Genomic DNA, 22539 nt, shown 5'->3' with positions numbered 1-22539 from the left:
GCAAAACCATATTAAATCATTAGTTTTACTTTATTTAGCCTATTCACATGCTTCACATTCACACAAATGCACTGTAAGAAATAAATAAAATATTTTAAGTACTGCTCAGAAAGTGAAAAGATTTTCAGAAAGTGAAAGGAGACACTAAAACTGTATAACAATTATAACTTGAAAAGAAAAATTAGATAGGACTATTAAAATTAAGTCTACAGTAATGTGTAGAGAAAGACCTCCAATACAAAACGCATGGCTAGGAAGCAGTGCTGGCTGCCATTTGCTGTTGATGCTTCACATGAAAAATACCTTGGCTGCTGCATGCTTTGCAAGTTTGACATGTGTGGCTGAGAATACGCACACTGAGACACTGATTTCCTACTGCCGGCCAGAGCAAACAATGCAGTATCTACTCCAGGGGTCCATTTGGAGTCGGACGGTGATGTGTTCCACCATAGGCTTCCATGGGAAACGCATCCGCTGGTCTAGAAAAAAGTCATGAATGTAGGGACTTTGGGTTCTGCTTATCGTAATGGATCCTACTGATAACATAGGACCCGTTGGCAACTGCATTCCCAATCTGGCAAAAACAAACAGAATTTTTTAAATTTTATTTTAGATTGCCAGAGATTGCAGGGGATCACACCAAGGCTTTAGTAAATCAGGCCCGTAGACTTACTACCCCCGGTTTAGCCATTTTTGGTTAACCACATCTACAAATGAACAGGAATATGTTGATCATATCAGGCAATACATAGCTGACCATGTTCTTAATACTGCTTTAAACCCACGCCTTATACACGACTTGTCTCTTTAACAGACAATACTACTCCATAAAGCAACATTCATCTCTCACCCCAGGTATTTTTATTTCAACCATTTCAAAATGACATTAGAGGCACAATATTATATAAAGGCTATGTGTAACTTCGTTCAAATCCTCTCCACCCAGCAGAATTAGGCATTGCATGTACAGTCTGACAAAAACTCAAAGATGTACAAGAACTGGAAACGGGCTGCAGTTCTAGCAACTAATCAGTTTCTTTTAAATGCAGATGTGAACTTTACCCAAAAGCAAAGAGCTATCTATAGAAGTTGACCGTGACTAATATTTACCTGATACAATCCCATGCCTCCTCTGTAGATCAATCCCTATATAGCCCAAAATCTGTGGGCTTTGGGTTATGTTTGTGCTGTACTCCACATGACCACACTTGGGCCTACAAGTGGTTGAGTAGGTAAAGAGTAATGCAATGAGGGAAAATCCAACATACTCAGGAAGTGCTGCAACTGGCGAGGCCCTGCAGAGGTACTCTCGGATATCATATACAGGTAAAAGGTTGAGTAAAAACTCCAGCCATGGACTCCATGAAATTGTCTTGAGGACAAACCATAGTACTTATCTACTCAAGGAATATTCCTGTAATCCACTTGTTACCCCTCTTCTTCCCAGAGCTTGCTGTGCCACCAATGAAGATCTTATTTTCAAGATGGCCACTGTAATGAGAGCTGACCTGATAGCTACCCCACTACAATGCCTAAAAGAGGCTGGAAAACCAGCCCTGAAGACCATCACTCGTTTGAAGGCAACAGCAGCCCTGAAACAGAAGGAAGATCTCAAACCGAGAAGTAGACAAGCTGGGGAGTGAAGTATATAATGCTTTCTTCCCACAGGTCATTTTTGTAACATTTTGCCAGAAATAGGCATTTGTCTCAGCTATCACCCTATAGTTGGGTTCTATATTATGGCAGCTGATATTTTATTATTTTCTATATTTATTGATGGAAAGTCATGTGGGTTGGGAGGGGGGTGTTCACATTCAGTATAACTTCCCATCTGCACCGTGAAGAGTCATTACTCCAGTTCTCATAAATAAATCTGTCCGGATATTATTTTCATGCTAAAACATACACTTTCCAAACTTCTAGCAGATATTTTTGTACTAACTCAATTAAACAATGCTTTCTCTAGCAAACAGGGAAAAAGAAATCAAATTGAAGCTTACGCTTCAGAATTAGTCTCAGAAGGGTGCAGTTATGTATACATGGTTACAATCACTATTCACTAAATACACCACAGTTATAGCCTGTATGGTCCTTTGTAAATCCTTTTCTTGGGGTTCCTCCAAATGCAGGGGGGAGGAAGAAAAATCCACAACTTTAATTGTAGTGCATCAAAGGCAAAAAAAATGATCCTTGACGATGTCCAGAGGTAAAGGAGGAAAAAAAAATACTCCATGAAGCTGTCCTTACACTCACAGCCTTGGGCAGAAGTGAACTGATAGAGACATCTTGAGCTATAATATCAAAAAAACGTAACCTGGTAAAATAAAGTCAGTCAGTCTTCTTGAGAGGAGCACTGTGAAAACAAAATGTTCTTGTAGAGGACAAGATAAGCTTTATTTAAAAAAAAAAAAAAAGGAAAAGCGCGAAGGCGGCCAGCAATGACGTTAGAATCCTCTGGATGACATGATGCGAAGGAAAAAACTGATTAGTAACGTGGCACCTCACAGGTGGTAAGAATGCAGAGCAGCCATATACTTGATGTCAAAACTGGTACCCAGGTGGCAAATGAATGATTCAAGATACATCTGTAAAAGTAGAAAATTAATGCTGTGGTTATACAGTATAAAAAAAAAGTCAGCATCTGCAATTAATACAAATTTTCTTTGCAGATCTTTATGAAAGAACAGCCCAACAGCAGCTCTAGTGCAATGAGAAATCCCTGCTGTGGTGTGGTATGGCTTAGGTGTCAGCACCAGTCACACAGCTCTCGTTCTCGTGAGCTGACTGACCCAGTAATCAACAAGTATGAATCCACTATACAGGTTTCATTCGTAGGATGTCATGGCCCCTTCCCTTTTAACACCCATTATTGGGGGATGTGGGGGTGAGGAATATCTACCATATGTATTTACTATGAAATGGAAAAAAAAAAAAAAATGTAAAATTTCCTCCACTAAAATAAAAAAATAAATAAAAGTTGCCAATGCTATCATTGAAAGGAAAGAGAAAAGGAAGGAGAGAAATGAAAGGAAATAAAAAAGCAAGGAAAGAAAAGAACAAGAAACAAACAAAAGAATGGAAAGGAAGGGGGGGGGGGGGGAAGGTAGGCAAAAATGAAAGGAAAGTAGTAAGGGAGAGGAAAGGATACAGACAGATATGCAATGACCAGACAGCCTTTCCTTAGAGACTTCCTCAGCGACAGACAAAAAGTCGTGTACACAAAAATTCTATTATTCCTATACATTTCTCTGTTAAAAACTAGGGATGGTCAATGAGATGCAAATAACTTCAAGTTTACGCAGGATTATGCAAATTTTGTATGCAAAGGCATACAACCTAAAAGTGGATGAATTACAGTTTGTCTGGATGCGATTGGTCTATGTGTGAAAGGTTTGCATAATACAGCATCAGTTCGGAATGATCGAATTGGAAATCCCTAATGTAAACCTACCATGCTTTTAACTGCTTCAGAACCGTGCTATTGAAAATCTAAATCCTGTTTGTGCACCTGTGCTCAGTAAGAACAAACTTAAATTGTAACAGATAGACCCCAGCAATCAACGTGCAATTTATACTTCATGGCTGCAAGTCATAATAGTTTTAGTAAGAATATTAAAACAAAAACCTAAGACATGCAAGATAATAAATAAATTAGAACCTACAGCTTGCAGGCCTTGTCCCGTACCGTCGCATAATCTGGTCATGTGTAAATTTCACAAAGGATTCATATTGTTCTAGGTAAAGAAAAATACGAGTGAGAAAATAACTGTAGTACTTTTAAACAATTCCAATTTTGATATGCACTTTACAGCCCAGAACATAGGATGAAGCATTAATACAAACTGTAGCATGAAGGAGAGCAATAAGGGCTCGTTTCCACCAGGCACGATTTCCCTGCATGCAGATTTGGACAGGGAAACACAGCCAGAGTACACACTCTGAATTTTCAGCAGAGGCAGTAATTGTTGGTCGCCCTGACCAGGTTTCATCTAGCATGTGTAAACATTTTCAAAAGGAACTGCAGTGAGCGGTTATCCACTTTCCTATACTTCACATTGAGGCAGAATAGCCTCAGAAATCTAAAAAAAAAATAATCTAAAAAATGCTGCTGCTGCAGCCGCCCCCCCAATTTTACGTTTGTGGAAAAAACGAACTGCTCTGGTGTGCGCCATCCCATTGCAATACATTGCTCAAGCTGCTAGAGTTTTTAAAAATGATGAGGAACCACTCTGGTGTGCACCAGCCCGAAGTCAGTGTTTGCCCATTGTAAAATCTTTCCTCTCCCCGATTTACATTTTGATATTTATCACATGGTGACATTTTTACTGCTGGCAGTTGATGTCAGTGGACAAAGATGCTGCGTTTTTGGAAGTTGGAAACAGCTGTTATTTCCCACAATGAGACAAGGCTCCCACAGTGTGATGTCAGTTTCCGGGTGCTGACATCACACTGTGGGAGGGGTTTCACCACAATATCAGCCATACAGAGCCCCCTGATGATCAGTTTGAGAAAAGGTAAAGGTTTCTCGTGGGAAAGAGAGGGTATCAGCTACTGATTGGGACGAAGTTCAATCCTTGGTTATGGTTCCTCTTCAAGCCATTCTCATTCACCGGCACATGGAACATAAATAAGATTTTCACAGACATGCAGGTTTCTAAAACAGAAACCTGACTTAGATAGTGAACCCCCAGTACTTGCAAGCAAGGTTCCATCTTGCACTCCAATAAGATGCAAATGAAAATATGCATAAGGCTGACACTAGTCTCCTCAACCAACTTAAAATCACCAGTCATGTGTAATCTACAGCTATAACAAAGCATACAAACATTGTATAATGCCCTACAGAACTGGAAACACCACTGATGCTAGGATCTTTCGCTTACAGCAATGACAATAAATCCTACTGTATGCTTACTCCAGTAGTAGTTGCTTGAAGACTCTAGACAAAGAATCCACAGGATCCATTATGTTCATAGAAAAAATACATTCTAGCCTAAATGCTTAGGTTATTGTTTTATTAATCACAGGTCTTTTTCCATTCAGCAGTAATTGGCCTAGTAAATAGATTGGAAATTAGGTTTGTATTCAACCAATGCTCCAGTATATTCTCTGCAAGTTTGTATTACGTAAACATACCAATGATGCAGCAGAGTTTGGAATTGAAACACCTTGATAAGAGTGTACTCTACCACATGTAGACAATGAACTTTATTCTAATGTTTTATGCAATTTTTTTTTAATTTATAAAACCAATACATGTAAAGAAAATAAGTACTGTATATACATTACTACTATTACTATGATTTAGGTGGGAACCCTTTGTTAATGCAAAATTTGATTTATCTGAATTGCCAATCCTGGAACATACCCCTGGCATAAATTGTGAATTTCCTGTTTAGTTTCCAGAAAGGAAAAATTGCAAGCAATAATAGAAGACACACCAACCTTCTAATTTCGTATTTAGGATTTGCTCATATTCTTCCCTAATCTTGTCTTCATGGTCTTTCAAAAGACGCTCACATAGAATTCCTACTTGTATTAAGCTGAATGTTGGCTGATCTTTCTTTACCACTGAACCTGTACAGAAATAAAGTTGGAAACATTTTAGTGCGAGATGCTTCAGTCAGCCTGAGATGAGCAACTAGGTAAGCGTTACAGAGAATGTATTATGTTTGTACCTATAAGTACCTTGCATGTTTTTAGACTGAAGCAAGCCTGTATTAATGCATACTTAAAGGTTCAGCTAACAAAATGCCATGAGATTTTAGGCTAGATTTTAAGCCTCCTGCAGCTGTCCTGTGCCCGCGCCGGTCCTTCGGTGCCCTCCGGTCTCCCTCCGCGGCTAAGTTTTGTTTTCGGCCGACTGCCAGTCGTCCTCGGGCAAAGCGTCCTCTTCTTCCGCATTCCCCGTCGTAAAGAGCCGTAAAGCGCGTCTGCATGACGCAAGCAGTCGGCCGAAAACGAAACTTAGCTGCGGAGAGACCGATGCGGGCACAGGACGGCTGCAGGAGGCTTGGGAAAGCCCCCAGGTAAGTGATTCCCCCCCCCCCCACAGTTAAAGTTCCCTTTAAGTTGGAACAACGTGCTCTGTCCCCTATACCTCCCTCTGTGTCACCTCTGCCCTCTGTGTCTGCTTATACAAGGTTAAAAGCCATTTTTTAAAAATAGGTTCTCAAAAACTACAAGTCCAATTTGAAACTTATTTTTTTGGCTTGTTCCCATGGAAACAGAGAATCCATGCCGTTCGTATCGGTGGGTCGTTCATAAGTCGGGGACTACCTGTATTTCAACTGCAAAAAAAAAAGGTTTATTTCAATTGCAACATGTTTCAGGGGCCCAGGGCCGCTAAAACATGTTGCAATTGAAATAAACCTTTTTTATTTTACATTCACAGACTTCTCCGTGTTTTTGCATTGAATGCACTGCACTCTCATACTTAACCTTCAGCCACTGCACTAGCTGGCTCCCACACACATGGGTCCCTGGTGCAGCATAATCCAAGCCTTCTGTCCTGCTGCACACCTAGCAGGCATAGGCATCCAGCCAGCTCATGTGTGGCTGATACAGGGAGCATCTGGAAACAAGGCTTAAGTGGGACACATGCCTGCATGCTGATTAACCCATACGGGAACATCAGCCACCAGAGCAGGTGAGACCTCTACTATATCTCACTGCAACCCCCCAGTGCGCTCTCTCTCTCTCCCTCCTGTCTTCACAGTTACCCCAGACCACTTACAGTGGAGCTGCACCATCCCCCACATCAAGCAATCACAGACTGATCCAAATCACTCCTCCAGTCAGTCACAGGAGTATCACATTCTTATACTTCACTTTAAAAAAAAAAGAAAAAAAAAAAAAAAAGAAAAAAAAAAAAAAAAAGAAGAGGAACTCCAGGCAAAATTTAGGAAAGACAAAGTGATGATGATTTGTGTAACTGTAAAATCGCTAGTCTAATTTCTTGTAGTTACCTGCAAATGTTGCTGACAAAGTAAATCTGGCTGCACTCCCTGTTTTGGCATGGCACAAAGTAAGTTATTGTGAGTTTACTCCTTCAGTTGTCACCGCATAACAAAGAACTATAAACTGACATGAGCCATGGTGATTCAGTGCTGTCAGCTAAATCAGCGTCCCGTGTCATTGCTATTGGTAATGGGAAGTGTAGTCCTGTGCCCAGCAGATACAGCAGGAACCAGCATAACCCCTCCCCTTTGCCTTGCTGTTAGGATAGTGCAGTGGGGTTAGAATAATGGAATTAGGATTTTCACTTTAAGTAGTCTTTAAGCTTTATTTTCTAAGGTGTAAAACACACCTGAACTGAGACGGATATGGGGGCTGACATGTATTTCCTTTTTAAACAATGCAAATTGCCTGGCTGTCCTGCTGATCCACTAATACTTTTAGCCATAGACCCTGAACAAGTATGCAGATCAGATACTTCTGACTGAAGTCTGACTGGATTAGCTGCATGCATCTGTAATTCAGACACTACTGCTGCCAAAGAGATCAGCAGGACTGCCAGGCAACTGATATTGTTTAAGAGAAAAATAAATATGGCAGCAACCATATCCCTCAGTTCAGGTGTACTTTCAGTAGCCCTAAACGGAGAAGGGGTTAGAATGTGCATATGGGGGTGGGTGTAGAAGCCTGGAGTTACTCTTACAGCTGCATAACATACCTCAGAAAAAGTAAAAAAAAAAAAAAAAAAAAAAGGGGCCTGTAACAATGCACAGGCTGGAACATGGTCATGTGAGGTTTTTGAGCTGTCAGCTCTGGTATTTTTCCCTGTCTTATTAGAGACACATTTTTTGAGTTGATTAATATGGCTAGGAAAGTACAACGTATATACTGTACATTAATGGTAGACCAGGCAAACTATAGCTACCTGATAATCATTTACCTGTAGTACTGTGCCAGACCAGATCCCTAGGGAAACATCGCTGGGCCAAGGATGCAGAGATGTACAGCTGACAATGCATTCTGTGGCAATGGGGGAAGTGGAGGGCCAGCGGAGTAGCACAGACGTATCATCATGCAGTGTTAAAGGTAACAGCCAAGATGATCCATCTGGCAGATTGCTTGCAGGACGGCGGTCAGGGGCTGCTGTACACATGTGGACCCATCAGCTGATGTGGTTGTTATCTCACTACTAGTATTTTCTTGGAGTTCTGGAGGTCGCAGCCTCAGTCACCATCTTTCTACTAGGCCTTCATCACTGCTAGCTAGTTGTGCTGGTCATAGCTCCCATTCATAAACATTAGGCAGTGTGCACATGAGCGCGTTACCTAGCACAACTAGATGGGAGCATGGACTGCCAGAACCAAGAACATATGCAGTCCAAGACCAGAGACAGTGATGAGTATCTGCCAAAGGAAGCATCACACCTCAGAAAATAGTAACAGGGGTTGGTGATCTATACAAGGCAGTGTACTAATCAGCATGTGCCTTACTGAGGGTTTTTTTTTTGGGGGGGGGGGGGGGGGGGGGGGGTTTGCGGTTTGCCTCCACTAACACCAAAAAGATTGATCTGACTTCTGTAAAAACACAAACACTGGATAGCTCAGAACAGAGGGGAAGATTCAAAACCGATACACAAAAATTAAATCCCTACAGAGGTTTTATGCCTGGTACACACAACTCAATTTCCCAATCTGTTCCTGATTGGCAACGGGATCGATTTTGTGCTGTACTAATCTGAAAAATCTAGCCCATTCTCGATCAGGAGCAGATCGGACATGCTGGAAATTATCGATTCAACCCATCAATCTACCTGGGAATTGCATTGGGTGTACCAGGCACTAGTCCTTGCTCATGCTCCCCAATTACAAATTATGTTCAGCTGAACGTACGCTTTGCTTTTGATCAGTAAGTAACTTTCACGCTGTATACATGGATACAGAAAAAAACAGGATATTAAATTATGTCTGAAGATAGTGAAAGCGGGCCTTTAATGTTTTTACCTCTATGGTTTTATTACCTGGTGATGATGGAGCTGTGAGAGATGAACTGGATTGAACCTCGCCAGCGTGTCCAGCTTCGCTATGGCTGAAAGCTCCTTCCAGCCGTCGTCTGTGGTAGCGTGTATATTCCTGTCTCAGATTCTGAAAGATTTGTTCTGAACGACAAAGGCAAACAAAACTGTAGATAAGTAGCAGTCAGATGACGGCAAGGTAGGTATGCAGCCAGTCTTGTGTGGCAACTCAAGAATCCCAGGATCAAATACCCTGCCCCCACCAATTTTTTTTATTTATTTTTTTTTTTTTTAACAGAGCTTGTTCGGTTTTCACCCGGCATTTCCTAAAACAGAACAGTTAACTGGCCCCCAGCCCTCTCCCAACTCCAAAAAAATGGCGACAAGGAGCGATATTGGGTTGCAAAGAAAGCAACAAAGGAAGCCGAAATTGGATAACCACCACACTGGTAAAGGTACGTTTACATGCACGATTACTGTCACCTGCAGGCATCAGGACTTAATCCCTTGGGGAACAGTCCAGGACCCAGTACTTTACAGATGCATTGCTAGCCTAGAGGCAAGTTCTGTTGCTATAGAAGGGAGAGGAGGAAAGAGTGTGACACAATGGAGCAGGTAGCAAAACAATGGGCGCAGCCGAGACAATCCAGCAGTCTGGCTCACTTGCCGATGCGACCGTACGCACGCTAGATTTTCAGCGAAGGCAGCCCCAACCAGCGGCTTCAGCAAAGAACCATGTAGAAAGTGTACAAAGCTACAAGGGAACCTAAAGTGAGAGGAATATGGAATGGTCATCTTCATTCTCTAATAAAACAATGCCAGTTGCCCAAGTTCTCTGTCTTTTAAGGTGGCCACTAATGATCCAATCTTTTTCATCCAGTTTTACCAAATATATGTAGTATAAGGGTAAATTGAGTGACTATATTGAATGGTAAATTCATAGAAATGGTAAAATTGGATGAAAAAGATTGAATCATTAGTGGTCACCATAATGCCCGGTACACACGATGCAATTTGACAGATTTACTATCAGATAGATTGTCACACATGTCCGCCCTGATTTGCGATCGATTTTCCGCTCACTTCACTTCGGAAATGTTGGAAATACCTGATTTGACAGTAAATCTGTCAGAAAACTGCATCATGTGTGCCCAGAATACTATAAGTCACTGGCCCAAAATAAGCATGCACATCAGATTTTGACTCAAGTCCCCATTGGCTACATGCTTGCTACAGGTGTGTGTCTCAAAAACAACTAAAGTCTAGAGCCCAGCAACTGGCATTGTTTATAAGAGAATGAAGAATGCCTCCTCATTACTTCAGGATTCCTTTAAGAGTGGAACAAACAATCACTTGACTGGCTGAACTAGATTAAACCATTGCCTCCACCAGGGGTGGACTGGATATAGCGTAGTATGGATACAGAGGCTCCAAAAGGATAAAAGTATCTAAAAAGTCTGTCAGAAGTGCCTGGCTCTTCTACTGACCACATATGCCATTACTCCATAATTGCCTGATGAAGCAGGATCAAGCCTGCGAAACTCATTGCATTGTCCCCCGAAGTATGTAAATAAACTTGTTCTATTTGACAAACACATTGGCAATATTTGTGTCTGCTTGGAGGAGGTAAGACCACCACTGCCTCCTCAGGTTTTAAACTTTTTAGATATTTTTACCCTTTTGGCGCCTCTGTATCCATACTATGCATTCTTGTAGTAGTGTGTTGCAAAAGAATGGTGATATGCTAAGCCAAGTGATCACTATTTGGCATGAATTTGGTATAAAGTTCAAGCTGTTTCAGCCAGTAGCTGCTGCATGAATAGTTGCGATAAGAGAACACCGTGCAGGTTCTCAGCACCATCAAAGGCAGGGTCCGATGTCTTCGACTGCGACCACAAGACTGTCCACTTGGAAGTGCACTGCTCCACTTACGGACCTCGAAACTCAAATTTCCAGTCATCAGGTCAACCACGCGCAGCATGCTCAAGGCTGACGCTTCAGGTTGCTGTACAAGCCTTGCAGGGTGACGTCACATGCCGGCCTCCATGACTAGTATCGCCCTCCAATCAGGGCTTTATCAGATGGTAGGAGTGGCCATCTACAGCGAGCGGTATAAGTGCAAGTCTGCCTTTAACCCTTAAGCCTCATCTACACGAGTAGATGAGGCTCAGATCCGGCGGCTCGATCAGCCGCCGGATCGCATCCTCCGCGTCCCCGCTCGCGCGCCGGATTCGATTCCCCACTCGTCCCCGCTTATCTTCCGCTCGATTCCCTGTCATTTTCCCCTCGCGGGGAACGAGCACTGAATCTGCGGTGGGGAGATCCGTCCTGTCGGATCTCATCAATAAAGCCGCATCAGCGCGTGTAGATGCGGCTTAAGAACAGGCGACAAGTCAGCTAAAATAGCGTGTTTGGCTAGAAGACATCCTGTGCTATCACTTGGTAGTGGACAAATTAGACACTGGTGCTATTAACTGGCCAATCTAAACTGGTATGTATGCGGGTTGTGTGTTATGAGTGATACACAGCTGGCTGTGTGTACTTGCAAGGGACGTTTGGACACTGCTGTGTGTCATGAAGTCTTTTTTTTCTTGTTTTGTCAAATAAATTCTATTAAAGGAATACTTAAGTGGAAAAAAAAAAATGATCTTTACTCACCCGGGGCATCCCTCAGCCCCCTGAAGCTGTATGGTGCCCTCGCAGTACCGCTCCGATCGTCCGGTCCCCGACGGCGGCTACTTCCGGGTTCGGCGACAGTCGCCGACAGGCTGGGAACGCGGCCGATTCTCCGCATTCCCAGCCGCTAGATCACCCTCTATGCTGATAGAGAGATATATATACTATAGCAGCATAGAGGGTGATCTAGCAGCTGGGAACGCGGAGAATCAGCCGCGTTCCCAGCCTGTCGGCGGCTGTCGCCGAACCCGGAAGTAGCCGCCGGCAGGGACAGGACAATCGGAGCTGCGAGGGCACCATACAGCTTCAGGGGGCTGAGGGATGCCCCGGGTGAGTAAAGATCTTTTTTTTTTTTTTCACTTAAAGGGATACTTAAAGCCAATGGGTACCGGATTCAAAAAGAAGAAGTCAGATACTCACCTAAGGAGAGGGAAGGCTCGGTCCTAATGAGCCTTCCCTCTCCTCTCCCGGTGCCCTCGGTGCTGCGCTGGCTCTCCCGTTCGCGTCCGCCGCCGCAGGGACTTCGGGAGCACTCGGGCTTCCGAAGACGGGCCGCTCCATACTACGTACGCGCGAGTGCGTCATAGAGGGCGCTCGCGCATGCGTAGTATGGAGCGGCCACGTCATCGGGAGCCCGAGTGCTCCCGAAGACTTCCAAAAGCTCCCGAAGGCATGCGGAAGTGGCAGTATTTGACCGAACTGGTCGAATACTGCCACGGGGGATCCTGCGCGGGACCGGGCACCGGGAGAGGAGGGGGAACGCTCATTAGGACCGAGCCTTCCCTCTCCTTAGGTGAGTATCTGACTTTTTATTTTTGAATCTGGTAAACATTCACTTTAAGTCAAACAAAAAAAATGAGTTTTACTCACCTAGGGCTTCCAATAGCCTGCTGCAGCTGTCCGGTGCCCTCGCCATCTCCCTCCGATCCTCCTGGCCCCGCCGGCAGCCACTTCCTGTTTCGGTGACAGGAGCTGACAGGCTGGGGACGCGAGTGATTCTTCGCGTTCCTGGCCACAATAGCGCCATCTATGCTGCTATAGCATATATCATATAGCTAATGTGTCTGGGAACGAGAAGAATCGTTCCCAGACACAGCTCCTGTCACCGAGACAGGAAGTGGCTGCTGGCGGGGCCAGGAGGATCGGAGGGAGACGGCGAGGGCACCGGACAGCTGCAGGGGGCTATTGGAAGCCCTAGGTGAGTAAAACTCATTTTTTTTGTTTGACTTAAGTGTCCCTTTAAGTATTCCTTTAAGCATGAATGCCCCAATCACGCATCCCTACGGCAGCTGGGTGATTTATTACAGAGTAATTGACCTGCAAAGTTCTATGACTTTACAGGTCGTAGATTATGCTGCTCTGGAGAGGCAGAGCTTTAAGGCCTGTTCAGACTGTCAGCGTATGAAGAATGCGTATAAAATCAAAGAAACGCAAGTTCAAAAACGCATGTGTTTTTCTTGCGTTCTAATGCGTTTTCTATTGCGTTTTGCACACACACGTGACCCAGGGGAAAAAAAAGAATTATGGGAACCGCAGAGGGAAACGTACGCTAAAAACGCAATAGTACGCGTTTTTGATACGCGTCCATAGACTTTCATTGCGTCCGTTTCTATGCATGACGCACAGAACTGCATGCAGCAATGCGGATATGAAACGTATGCGTCTTATACACATACATGTGAACTAGCCAATTCAAAAGCATTAGGAGCAGTTTCTATGCGTTTTTGGCAGGGCTGTGGAGTCGGAGTCGGGCAATTTTGGGTGCCTGGAGTCGGAGTCGGGAAAAAATGCACCGACTCCGACTCCTAATGAATTTGTAACTGTAATTAAAATAAAAAATATGATAAAATGTTCTATTTCTCAGATAATAGTCATTAAAAATAATGTATATTTACAGCATATATACAGTAATAGCTGTGCTTAGTCCACAAAAATGAAATAAACCAATCAAAATTAGTTACTTGTGCTGCTTCAATAAAGCAGTCCCCGTATTTTTAAGGTCAGATATACAGATCTGATTGTGACTGTATATATGATGTGTACACAGGAATCTCATATATACTAAATAACTTCTATGCTGTAAGAATAAAGCCTGATGTGTAGCTGTGTCACTAATAGAGATGGTCAATGAGATGGAAATAATTCTGCACTGATGCTGATTTATGCAAATGTATGCACTCCCTTTGCTGATGAAATCAAATAATTTGATATGTTGTTAAAATTTGGTTTGGTGACTACAAATTAAAGGGTACCTGAGACGGATGAAAAGTAAAGTTTTATACATACCTGGGGCTTCCTTCAGGCTAATCAGTCCCTCGCTGTCCTCCCCCACCTGGATCTTCTGCTATGAGTCCTGGTAATTCAGCCAGTCAGCGCTGCCGCTCCCACAGCCAGGAACATTCTGCACCTGCGCAATAGTGCTGCACAGGTGTAGTATGCTCCTGGCGGCGGAGTGTGTGCATGCGCACTACGCCCGACTGGCTCAAGTACCTGGACTCATAGCAGAAGATCCAGGTGGTGGAGGAGAACAACGAGGGACTGATTATCCTGAAGGCGGCTTGAGGAAGCCCCAGGTATGTATAAAACTTTAATTTAATCTGTCTCAGGTTTACTTTGTTACACAGTAGTACTATACTCTACATATGTACTCCCCACAGAGCTGCAGGGAATCCACTGAGAATGCTGTGCACATTGAACACAGAGGTGTTGTCTGTCACCCATAAACCTTGTTCAGATTGTGCATGAAGAATGTGTAAGAGGAAGAATCTCCTCATTCCCCTGCAGAGTACCTGCACATCATTCTTACATGTACCCACACTTACATTGCCTAGGGCCTGATAGATGTTCTTTGTTCCGGTTTGTACGTTTTACAAGCACTCTTACCAAGGACTAGTTTTAGTCTAAAGGGAATAAATATAGTAGTCTACATATCCTTCTCACTTCAGTTGTCTTCTAAAATTCCTAAGCGTTGGCAGTTAAGAGACGAATTTCATGTTACATACTTTTAATCAACAAAATTGTAATATGCAAATTAGAGGAGTCAGAGTCGGTGGAATCCTAAACGGAGGAGTCGGAGTCGGTGGATTTTCGGACCGACTCCACAGCCCTGGTTTTTGGTACGCGGACACGTTCCCTGAAAACGGCTAGGAACGCGCATAGTATGAACAGGCCCTTAGGCTGTAGCTCTGCCTCTCCACAATCAATCTCAGCAGATCTCCACCTCCTCTCCTCTCAGGGAAAGAAGACAGAGGGGCGGGAAAAGGCGACTATCCGCAGAGATTGACTGCAAAGGAGGCAGAGCTACAGCCTAAAGCTCAGCCTCTTCAAGGAAGTGAAGCCCTGTGACCCTCGGAGCTTTGCAGGGCTATTTCAGTGTAATAAATCACCCAGCTGCCACGGGGATGGGCGATTTAACTGGGGCATTCATGCTTCAGAGGTTTTTGTGACAAAAACAAGAAGAAAAAAAAAAAAAAAAAAAACACGACTTCAGGGTCTCTTTAACCTCCCTGGCGGTCTATTAGCGCGGCACTTTAATTTTTTTTTTTAATCATGTAGCTAGCCTAGGGCTACGTGATAGACGCTGTGCAGCAGCATCCCCCCACCCCCTCCGATCGCCTCCGGTGATCAACGCAAACAGGAAATACCGTTCAGAACGGGATTTCCTGTTTGGTTTCCCCCGTCACCATGGCGACTATAGTCATAGACGTCATCGGGAGTCCCGATCCACCCCTCAGCGCTGCCTGCCGCTGATAGGACAGGCTGCACAAGGGGTCTGGGGTGGCAGCGCTGCGGCGATCGGTTTGTACATGCAGCTAGCAAAGTGCTAGCTGCGTGTACCAAAAAAAAAAAAAAATTATGCAAATCGGCCCAGCAGGGCCTGAGAAATCCTCCTGCGCAGCATAGCCCGAACTGAGTTTAGGCTTACCGCCAGGGAGGTTAAAGTGTACCAGAGACCTGCAAATATTAAGATTTTTTACTTACCTCCAGCCCCATAAACACAGATGCGTCCCTCGCCGTCCTCCATCATCCCTGGTAACTGGCTCAGTCAGGTCCAGTCTGAGTTTTCTGCACATGAGTGGCCCTCCTGCGCATGCGCAGTAGACCCCAACTAACACGACCGATCCAGTTACCGGCGAAGAATGTCTCTAAATGGTGGACAGCGAGGGACGCATCTGTGCTTATGGGGCTGGAGGAAGCCCCGGGTAAGAAAAAAATCATCACATTTGCAGGTCTCTGGTTTACTTTATAGGTGATCAAAAAAGTTATACTGACCAAATTGACGTGCAATAAAGTTGTAGTTTGTTTATGAAGAGCTCTGTGATTTGGTATTATAATTGAAAATTGGTTTTATCACAGTACAGCTCCCCAGTTAATCAGTTTACAAGACAACCTTATATAGCAAGCATTCCTTCGTTAGTGGAAATTATTTGTAATGGCAGCAATCATTCACTTTTAAAGTAAACCTGTGAGAAAGAAAAAGGCCCCTATGGGGTACTCCCCTCAGAAAGCCTCTGAATCCTGTAGAGCTTTGCCTGTCCTCTTGTGCAGCCTCCTTCCATTGCTGGGCCCCCCCAAGGAGTGGCAGTAGCACTAAATCGACTTGGCTATTTCCGAAGAAAGCCAAGCACTTCCTGCACCCAACAATCTAGTCGCGATCTGGATTGTTGGGCACAGGAAGTGGCCGTGTGTGCCCTTAGGGCTGGTTCAGACGGACGTTTGGAGGCGTCGCGTTCGTTGGCGTTGCGTTCGTGATGCGTTCAGGCTTTCAGCAGCGTTCGCATTGCGTTCGGATGCGGTCGCGTTTTTTCTTCCCCTAGGGGGACATTACCCGTCGCGGTTAACCGCCCCTGGAAGCAACATGTAGCTTCCAGGGGCACTTTGAACGCCAGTGAAAATCGGGACCCGAACGCCGCGTTTGTGCAAACGCGCGTAAAAGCTTGGTACAAACGCTCCCATTCACTTGAATGGGAGCGTTTAACGCCAAGCCCCGAACGCTGGCAGTAAAGGCTCTGCAAACGTCCGTCTGAACCAGCCCTTAATTAGACTAGTGCCAATAATTGCATAGTAAAACACAGTGCTACGTGGTTTTCTTGCAATCTAATTTAACCCCCCATTGGAGATCGCAAAAACACAGTAAACCTCACCCAACTGCACGGTAATTACAGTGCAAAGCTATGTACACATACATGGTAGATCGTCACTACACAGAGAAGATTGTTTTAGATCTACCATGAGAACAGATGTTCTATAACGCAGGCCAATCCCTTGAGTTGAAAAATCTCTGCACAAATTGAATAGTTTTTCCCTGCTTATCCCCCTCCATTTATAGAGCAGAATATGCCATTTGACAACAGCAAGTCTAAAATAGTAATTATTGCTAGATTGTCACCCAAAATTGCTTGTATCAATTCAGGGAACAGACATCTTAGCTTTATCCAAAGCTTTAAACCCCAAAAAGCGGAGAGCGACTGGCAGCAGCCACAGTCTATGGTGTATTGGCTGCTACCAATGGAAAAGATTTAGTAAACAATAGGCAGCTAGAGAGGCCCTGATATCTCCTAATGGAAATAAAATCAATAATCGACTACACTACAACAATGATTTGGGGGCAACTTGAAGAGAGTAGAAATGTAAGAAAACAGAATCCATGAAATATTAGGACTGAGAAGGACAATGAAGGGTTTGTACATTATAAAAAGGACCATAGAGTAAAAAAATTCATGCAGGATCTTCAGGTACAAAAATATCAAAACTGTACAAAGTCTTGCGAAAGGGTGGAGTGGATAACCCTTAAAAGGACGAAAGGGTTTTTTGTCTTTTCCTTTTTCTTAAAAAAGACCACACTCCCAACTATATTTAAAGAGGACAATGAAGGGTGTCAGATGTGTGGCAGCCTGCTGCAGGGTGTGCTAGGGGCATTACAGGGCCAGCTCCTCTGAAGTCAGGCTTGGCCAGGCCAATATCTTTCTGCCGACACAAGCTACAATACACAGGAGGCAATAGATGGCCAGTGCTGGATGCTACAGAGCGCTCGCTTCCAGGCCCGACACCCTGGGGAGCTGCACACAAAGAGGCCGTACTGATACGTACCCGGGGTGAGCCGGCGGTCTCCGCCCAGTTGGGGCACGGCAGACGTCTGGCCCAGCGGACTATCGGGCCTCAGGCCGCACCTCTGGGGGGATGGAGCGGACTGGGCGCCCGGCAGTGGGGTACAGCGGCGGCGCTTCGGAGACTGCGGGCTCATCAGGGCCTCAAATTCCATCGAGCGCTTTAACGTGGCTCCGCAAGCCATGGTGCTGCTGATCGCTGCTAGCCGGGAGAGAGGGAGGTGGCCGGGGCTGGACGACACGCAGATCACTACCCTTCCGCTCTCCTTTCCGATAACTTCCCACCACAGCAATGGCGACTCCTCCACGGCAACCGGCCAACTGCCGCGATTGTGACGTCACGGCATGGGCAGCACCACTGTGCGTACGTCGATAGGGGGAGTTGCGTTTCTCTGTCTTTACGGCACGGGAAATTAATGCAATGACGCCAGATGGATAAAGAACCCGTACCACGGGCGGGATTGTAGTGTAATTTCATAAGGAGGTGAAGAATGCCGTGTGCCGTCTGCTATTTCCCCGATTTTTGCGACAGTGGCATGTCCCAATACAAATAATGCTTGTGGCAGAGGTCACAGTGGCTTTTCAGGGGGATAGATCGGTTATAGAGTACCCAGAATTCCCATAGTGACCCAAAAACGCTAGGTGGCTATACATGGTACAATTTTTAAATTTTTTTTCGATTAGATAATTCGATTATTCTGTTAAATCGAATATAAAGATTTTTCCAGCATGTCCGATCAGATTTTTCTCGGAAAAATGCATACCTCCCAACATTTTGAGATGAGAAAGAGGGACACTTAAGCCACGCCCCTGTCACACCCCTTATCACGCCCCCGTCACACCCCTAGTCACGCATACCATAAAGATTTCCTAAGAAAAATATGTGGTTTAATAATTCAAACCACACTGGTCCTTTCTATCCTGGTTCATTTTCCTTCATATTAACAATTTAAAATTAGTAATATATCAATTTAAAGTATCTCCACAGTAGATGTAGCCAGGTGTATAGGTCTCCCCAGTATATGCAGCCAGATGTATAGGTCTCCCCAGTATATATATAGCTAGGTGTATAGGTCTCCCCAGTATATGCAGCCAGGTGTATAGGTCTCCCCAGTATATGCAGCCAGATGTATAGGTCTCCCCAGTATATATAGCTAGGTGTATAGGTCTCCCCAGTATATGCAGCCAGATGTATAGGTCTCCCCAGTATATGTAGCTAGGTGTATAGGTCTCCCCAGTATATGCAGCCAGATGTATAGGTCTCCCCAGTATATGCAGCCAGGTGTATAGGTGCCCCCAGTATATGCAGCCAGGTGTATAGGTGCCCCCAGTATATGTAGCCAGCTGTATAGGTGTCCCCAGTATATGTAGCCAGCTGTATAGGTGTCCCCAGTATATGCAGCCAGGTGTATAGGTTCCCCCAGTATATGTAGCCAGGTGTATAGGTCTCCCCAGTATATGCAGCCAGGTGTATAGGTCTCCCCAGTATATGCAGCCAGATGTATAGGTCTCCCCAGTATATGCAGCCAGGTGTATAGGTGCCCCCAGTATATGCAGCCAGGTGTATAGGTGCCCCCAGTATATGTAGCCAGCTGTATAGGTGTCCCCAGTATATGTAGCCAGCTGTATAGGTGTCCCCAGTATATGTAGCCAGGTGTATAGGTGCCCCCAGTATATGTAGCCAGGTGTATAGGTGCCCCCAGTATATGCAGCCAGGTGTATAGGTGCCCCCAGTATATGCAGCCAGGTGTATAGGTGCCCCCAGTATTGTAGCCAGGTGTATAGGTGCCCCCAGTATATGCAGCCAGGTGTATAGGTGCCCCCAGTATATGTAGCCAGGTGTATTGGTGTCCCCAGTATAGCCAGGTGTATAGGTGCCCCCAGGAAGGGAGGCAGCCAGTGAAAGGGAGCTGGTGGCAAAGCGGCGGAGAAGGGGGGGAAGTCTCCCCCCCCCCTTAACTCACCTTGGTGCTCCCTTTCCTGGCTCTCCCTTCCGGATCAATGTGTCCCCTCCGATGGCTCAGCGGCAGAGTGATAGCGGGCGGAGAGGACTTACCAATGTCCTTCCAGCCGGCAGAGGGAGCTGTGATCTGTGCACCGCTAGTCTGGTCTTGAGTAGACCAGACTTGCGGCGCACCGATCACAGCTCTCTCCGGCGGCTGCGTAACAGCGGTAAGTCCTCCCCGCCCGCTGTCAGCCGCTGCGCCATCAGAGGGGACACATTAATCCGGAAGGGAGAGCCAGGAAAGGGAGCACCAAGGTGAGGGAAGGGGGGGGAGACTTCCCCCCTTCTCCGCCGCTATGCCACCAGCTCCCTTTCACTGGCTGCCTCCCTTCCTGCGCAAACAGTCCGCCCCTGCGTCTGACCCCCCAGCCAGCCGGGACACTGGGGGGTCATAGCGGGATAGCGGGAGAGCCCTCCCAAATCGTGCCAGTCCCGACAAAAACGGGACGGTTGGGGACTATGAAAATGGGATAATCGTTCAGATTTCTTGATCGAAAAAAAAAATATTTTCAACTTTCATTTGATTCGATCATTTAGATCGAATAAACGGGATAATCGAACCTTTTTATTGTACCATGTATGGCCACCATAAGACTAGGTATGAGTGTATAATGCTAGGTACACACCATTAAATTAGCAGATCGACTTGTCAAAAGATTATTTTTCCCGTTATTGATCAGCTCCCGGTCGATAACTGGATCGATTTTGTGTAGTAGTGATCAGAAAATTGATCCCTTTATTAATCTGGTGCAGACCAGACATGTCCGAAATAATCGCTTTGACCCGTCGATCTGCCGGGAAATTGAATGGTGTGTACCTAGCATTAGGGGCTCAAAGACAACAAAAATTATCTTACTAAAAAGCAATGGACAAGTTATGTAGTGCTGGTAGATGAACTCCTTGAAATGTGCTATAGCTTGGTATGTTTATGCATGGAATTTTCTGTCGATAATTGCCGACATGTCAAATCTGTTCCCAATCAGTAGGATTGATTTTATGCAGTAGTGTTTGAAAATCAATTGCATTGTCGATCGGGAGCAGATCGGACATGTTAGAAATTATCATTTTGACCCATCGATCTTCTGGAAAATTGCATTGTGTATACATTGTGTAAAAATTGCATTGTGTGTACCTAGCCGCCAGAGAACGCGTTGGCTTGACACCATCAAAGCTGGCACATAATCGAGCTTAAAGAGACTCTGAAGCCTCTTAAAATGTATCTTTTTATTTTACAATCCCCTTCTACACTATCACCCCATCTAAAACGCCGTGATCCCGCGGCAAAACGCTGTGTTTAACCCCCCCTAAACAGTGGGGGAAAAATCCATGACTTTCCTGGACGTGGATTTCGCTGCCCGGGGAGGCAGAGCTTTGAGCTGTAGCTCTGCCTCCATGCATGTCACTCAGCGTTGATCGCCGCCTCTCCCCCGCCCCTCTCAGTAAAAGAAGACTGAGAGGGGCGGGGAGAGGCGGCGATCAGTGCCAATTGGGGGTATAGGCAGAGCTACAGCCCAAAGCTCTGCCTCTACTAGGAAGCGCTCCCCCAACATTGCCCCGGGAATTTGGGGGGTTTAGATACAGCGATCTGCTGCAGGATAGCAGCGTTTTAGATTGGGTGATAGGGTAGAAGGGGATTGTTAAATAAAAATATGAATTTTAAGAGACTTCAGACCCTCTTTAAAGCAACTAGCAGAAATGGTACAAAATCAGACAGCATGGAGAGAGCTAACTCATAGAGTCGCCAAGAGTCGACTGAATGCATAACATCATCATCATACCTAGCATTATGGATGACAAAAAAATGTTTTCCATCTACAAAATATGTAGTTGTAGCAGACTATAGTATTATAACTATACAATTTAAAGCGGAACTGAAATAAACTAACAAAAATAAAGTTTTGCTTACCTGGGGCTTCTGCCAGCCCCCTGCAGCAGACCAGTGCCCACGCAGCCACTCACCAATGCTCCGGTCCAGCAGCGCGGCTCACTTTCACTTCACGCAGTTGGAGTGCAATGCGCCTGCACGGCCCTGGCCATACACATCCTCGTTCACGCAGTAGAGATTTTCTTGTACTGCGCCCTGGGGTGCAGCGGAGGTCAACTTAGAAGTTAGCTTCCACTGCATGATGAAAAGTGAGCCTCGGCAGGGAAACAGAGGATCGGTCCAGGACGGCGTGGGCACAGGTCGGCTGCAGGGGGCTGGCACAAGCCCCAGGTAAGTGAAACTTTTTTTTATGTTAATTCAGTTCCACTTTACGTTTCAAACATTCTCTCAGGTCCATATGAAGTTGCGCGCACATGTCAGATATGAATCTTTTGAAGTGAATCAATTTGCTGCATACGTTTGGCAGGAAGGTTTGAACAATGGATGGTTCTAATGATGCTCTACACTAGCAAATGATTGGTTCATGCAAAAGACATATGAAATGCTTTTGCAGTCTTATTTACTTCCTTCTACTTCACACTAGCGCTTTGCACACCAGGGTTATACAGTATCTGGCGATCTCATGCACACTTTGTGGAAAGGACAGAGGCAGACATACGTCCAGGCAGCCGCACAGTGGCCCCGTGACCTCTGGGGTCCATGACGGAGCTGCATCCAGGGACATTTTTTTGTACATTTCCCCGTACTACGCTGCCTCCCATCCCCAGCATGCAGACCTGCAGATAAGAGGCGATCCAAGGAGAAAACATGAGTGGCGAACTGTCATTGATCATTTCCTGCATTTGAAGTGTGCGCTATAGCCACACCGTTCTCTTCTCTCCTATGGTCGCTTCTGATT

General features: G+C 45.2%; 1 protein-coding gene across 2 annotated transcripts; it reads right to left on the bottom strand.

Moving 5' to 3' along the window:
• Positions 1-838: 838 nt before the first annotated feature.
• On the bottom strand, positions 839-18085 carry AKIRIN1 (akirin 1). 2 transcript variants are annotated; one of them, XM_068269009.1, is made up of 5 exons: positions 17735-18082; positions 8975-9112; positions 5446-5577; positions 3663-3734; positions 839-2585 (listed from the first exon to the last, which is right to left on the bottom strand). In XM_068269009.1, the coding sequence occupies exons 1-5, from the start codon at positions 17934-17936 to the stop codon at positions 2575-2577; spliced, it is 555 nt and encodes a 184-aa protein (XP_068125110.1). In that variant the 5' UTR covers positions 17937-18082; the 3' UTR covers positions 839-2574. The 2 variants fall into 2 exon arrangements, with proteins under 2 accessions (XP_068125110.1, XP_068125109.1); XM_068269008.1 differs by lacking the exon at positions 3663-3734 and having other exon boundaries at positions 17735-18085.
• Between the last annotated feature and the right edge of the window lie 4454 nt (positions 18086-22539).

The sequence above is a fragment of the Hyperolius riggenbachi genome, chromosome 2 (genome assembly GCF_040937935.1).
Source record: "Hyperolius riggenbachi isolate aHypRig1 chromosome 2, aHypRig1.pri, whole genome shotgun sequence".
Lineage (NCBI taxonomy): Eukaryota > Metazoa > Chordata > Amphibia > Anura > Hyperoliidae > Hyperolius > Hyperolius riggenbachi.
This window is presented reverse-complemented; position numbering and strand designations above follow the sequence as displayed.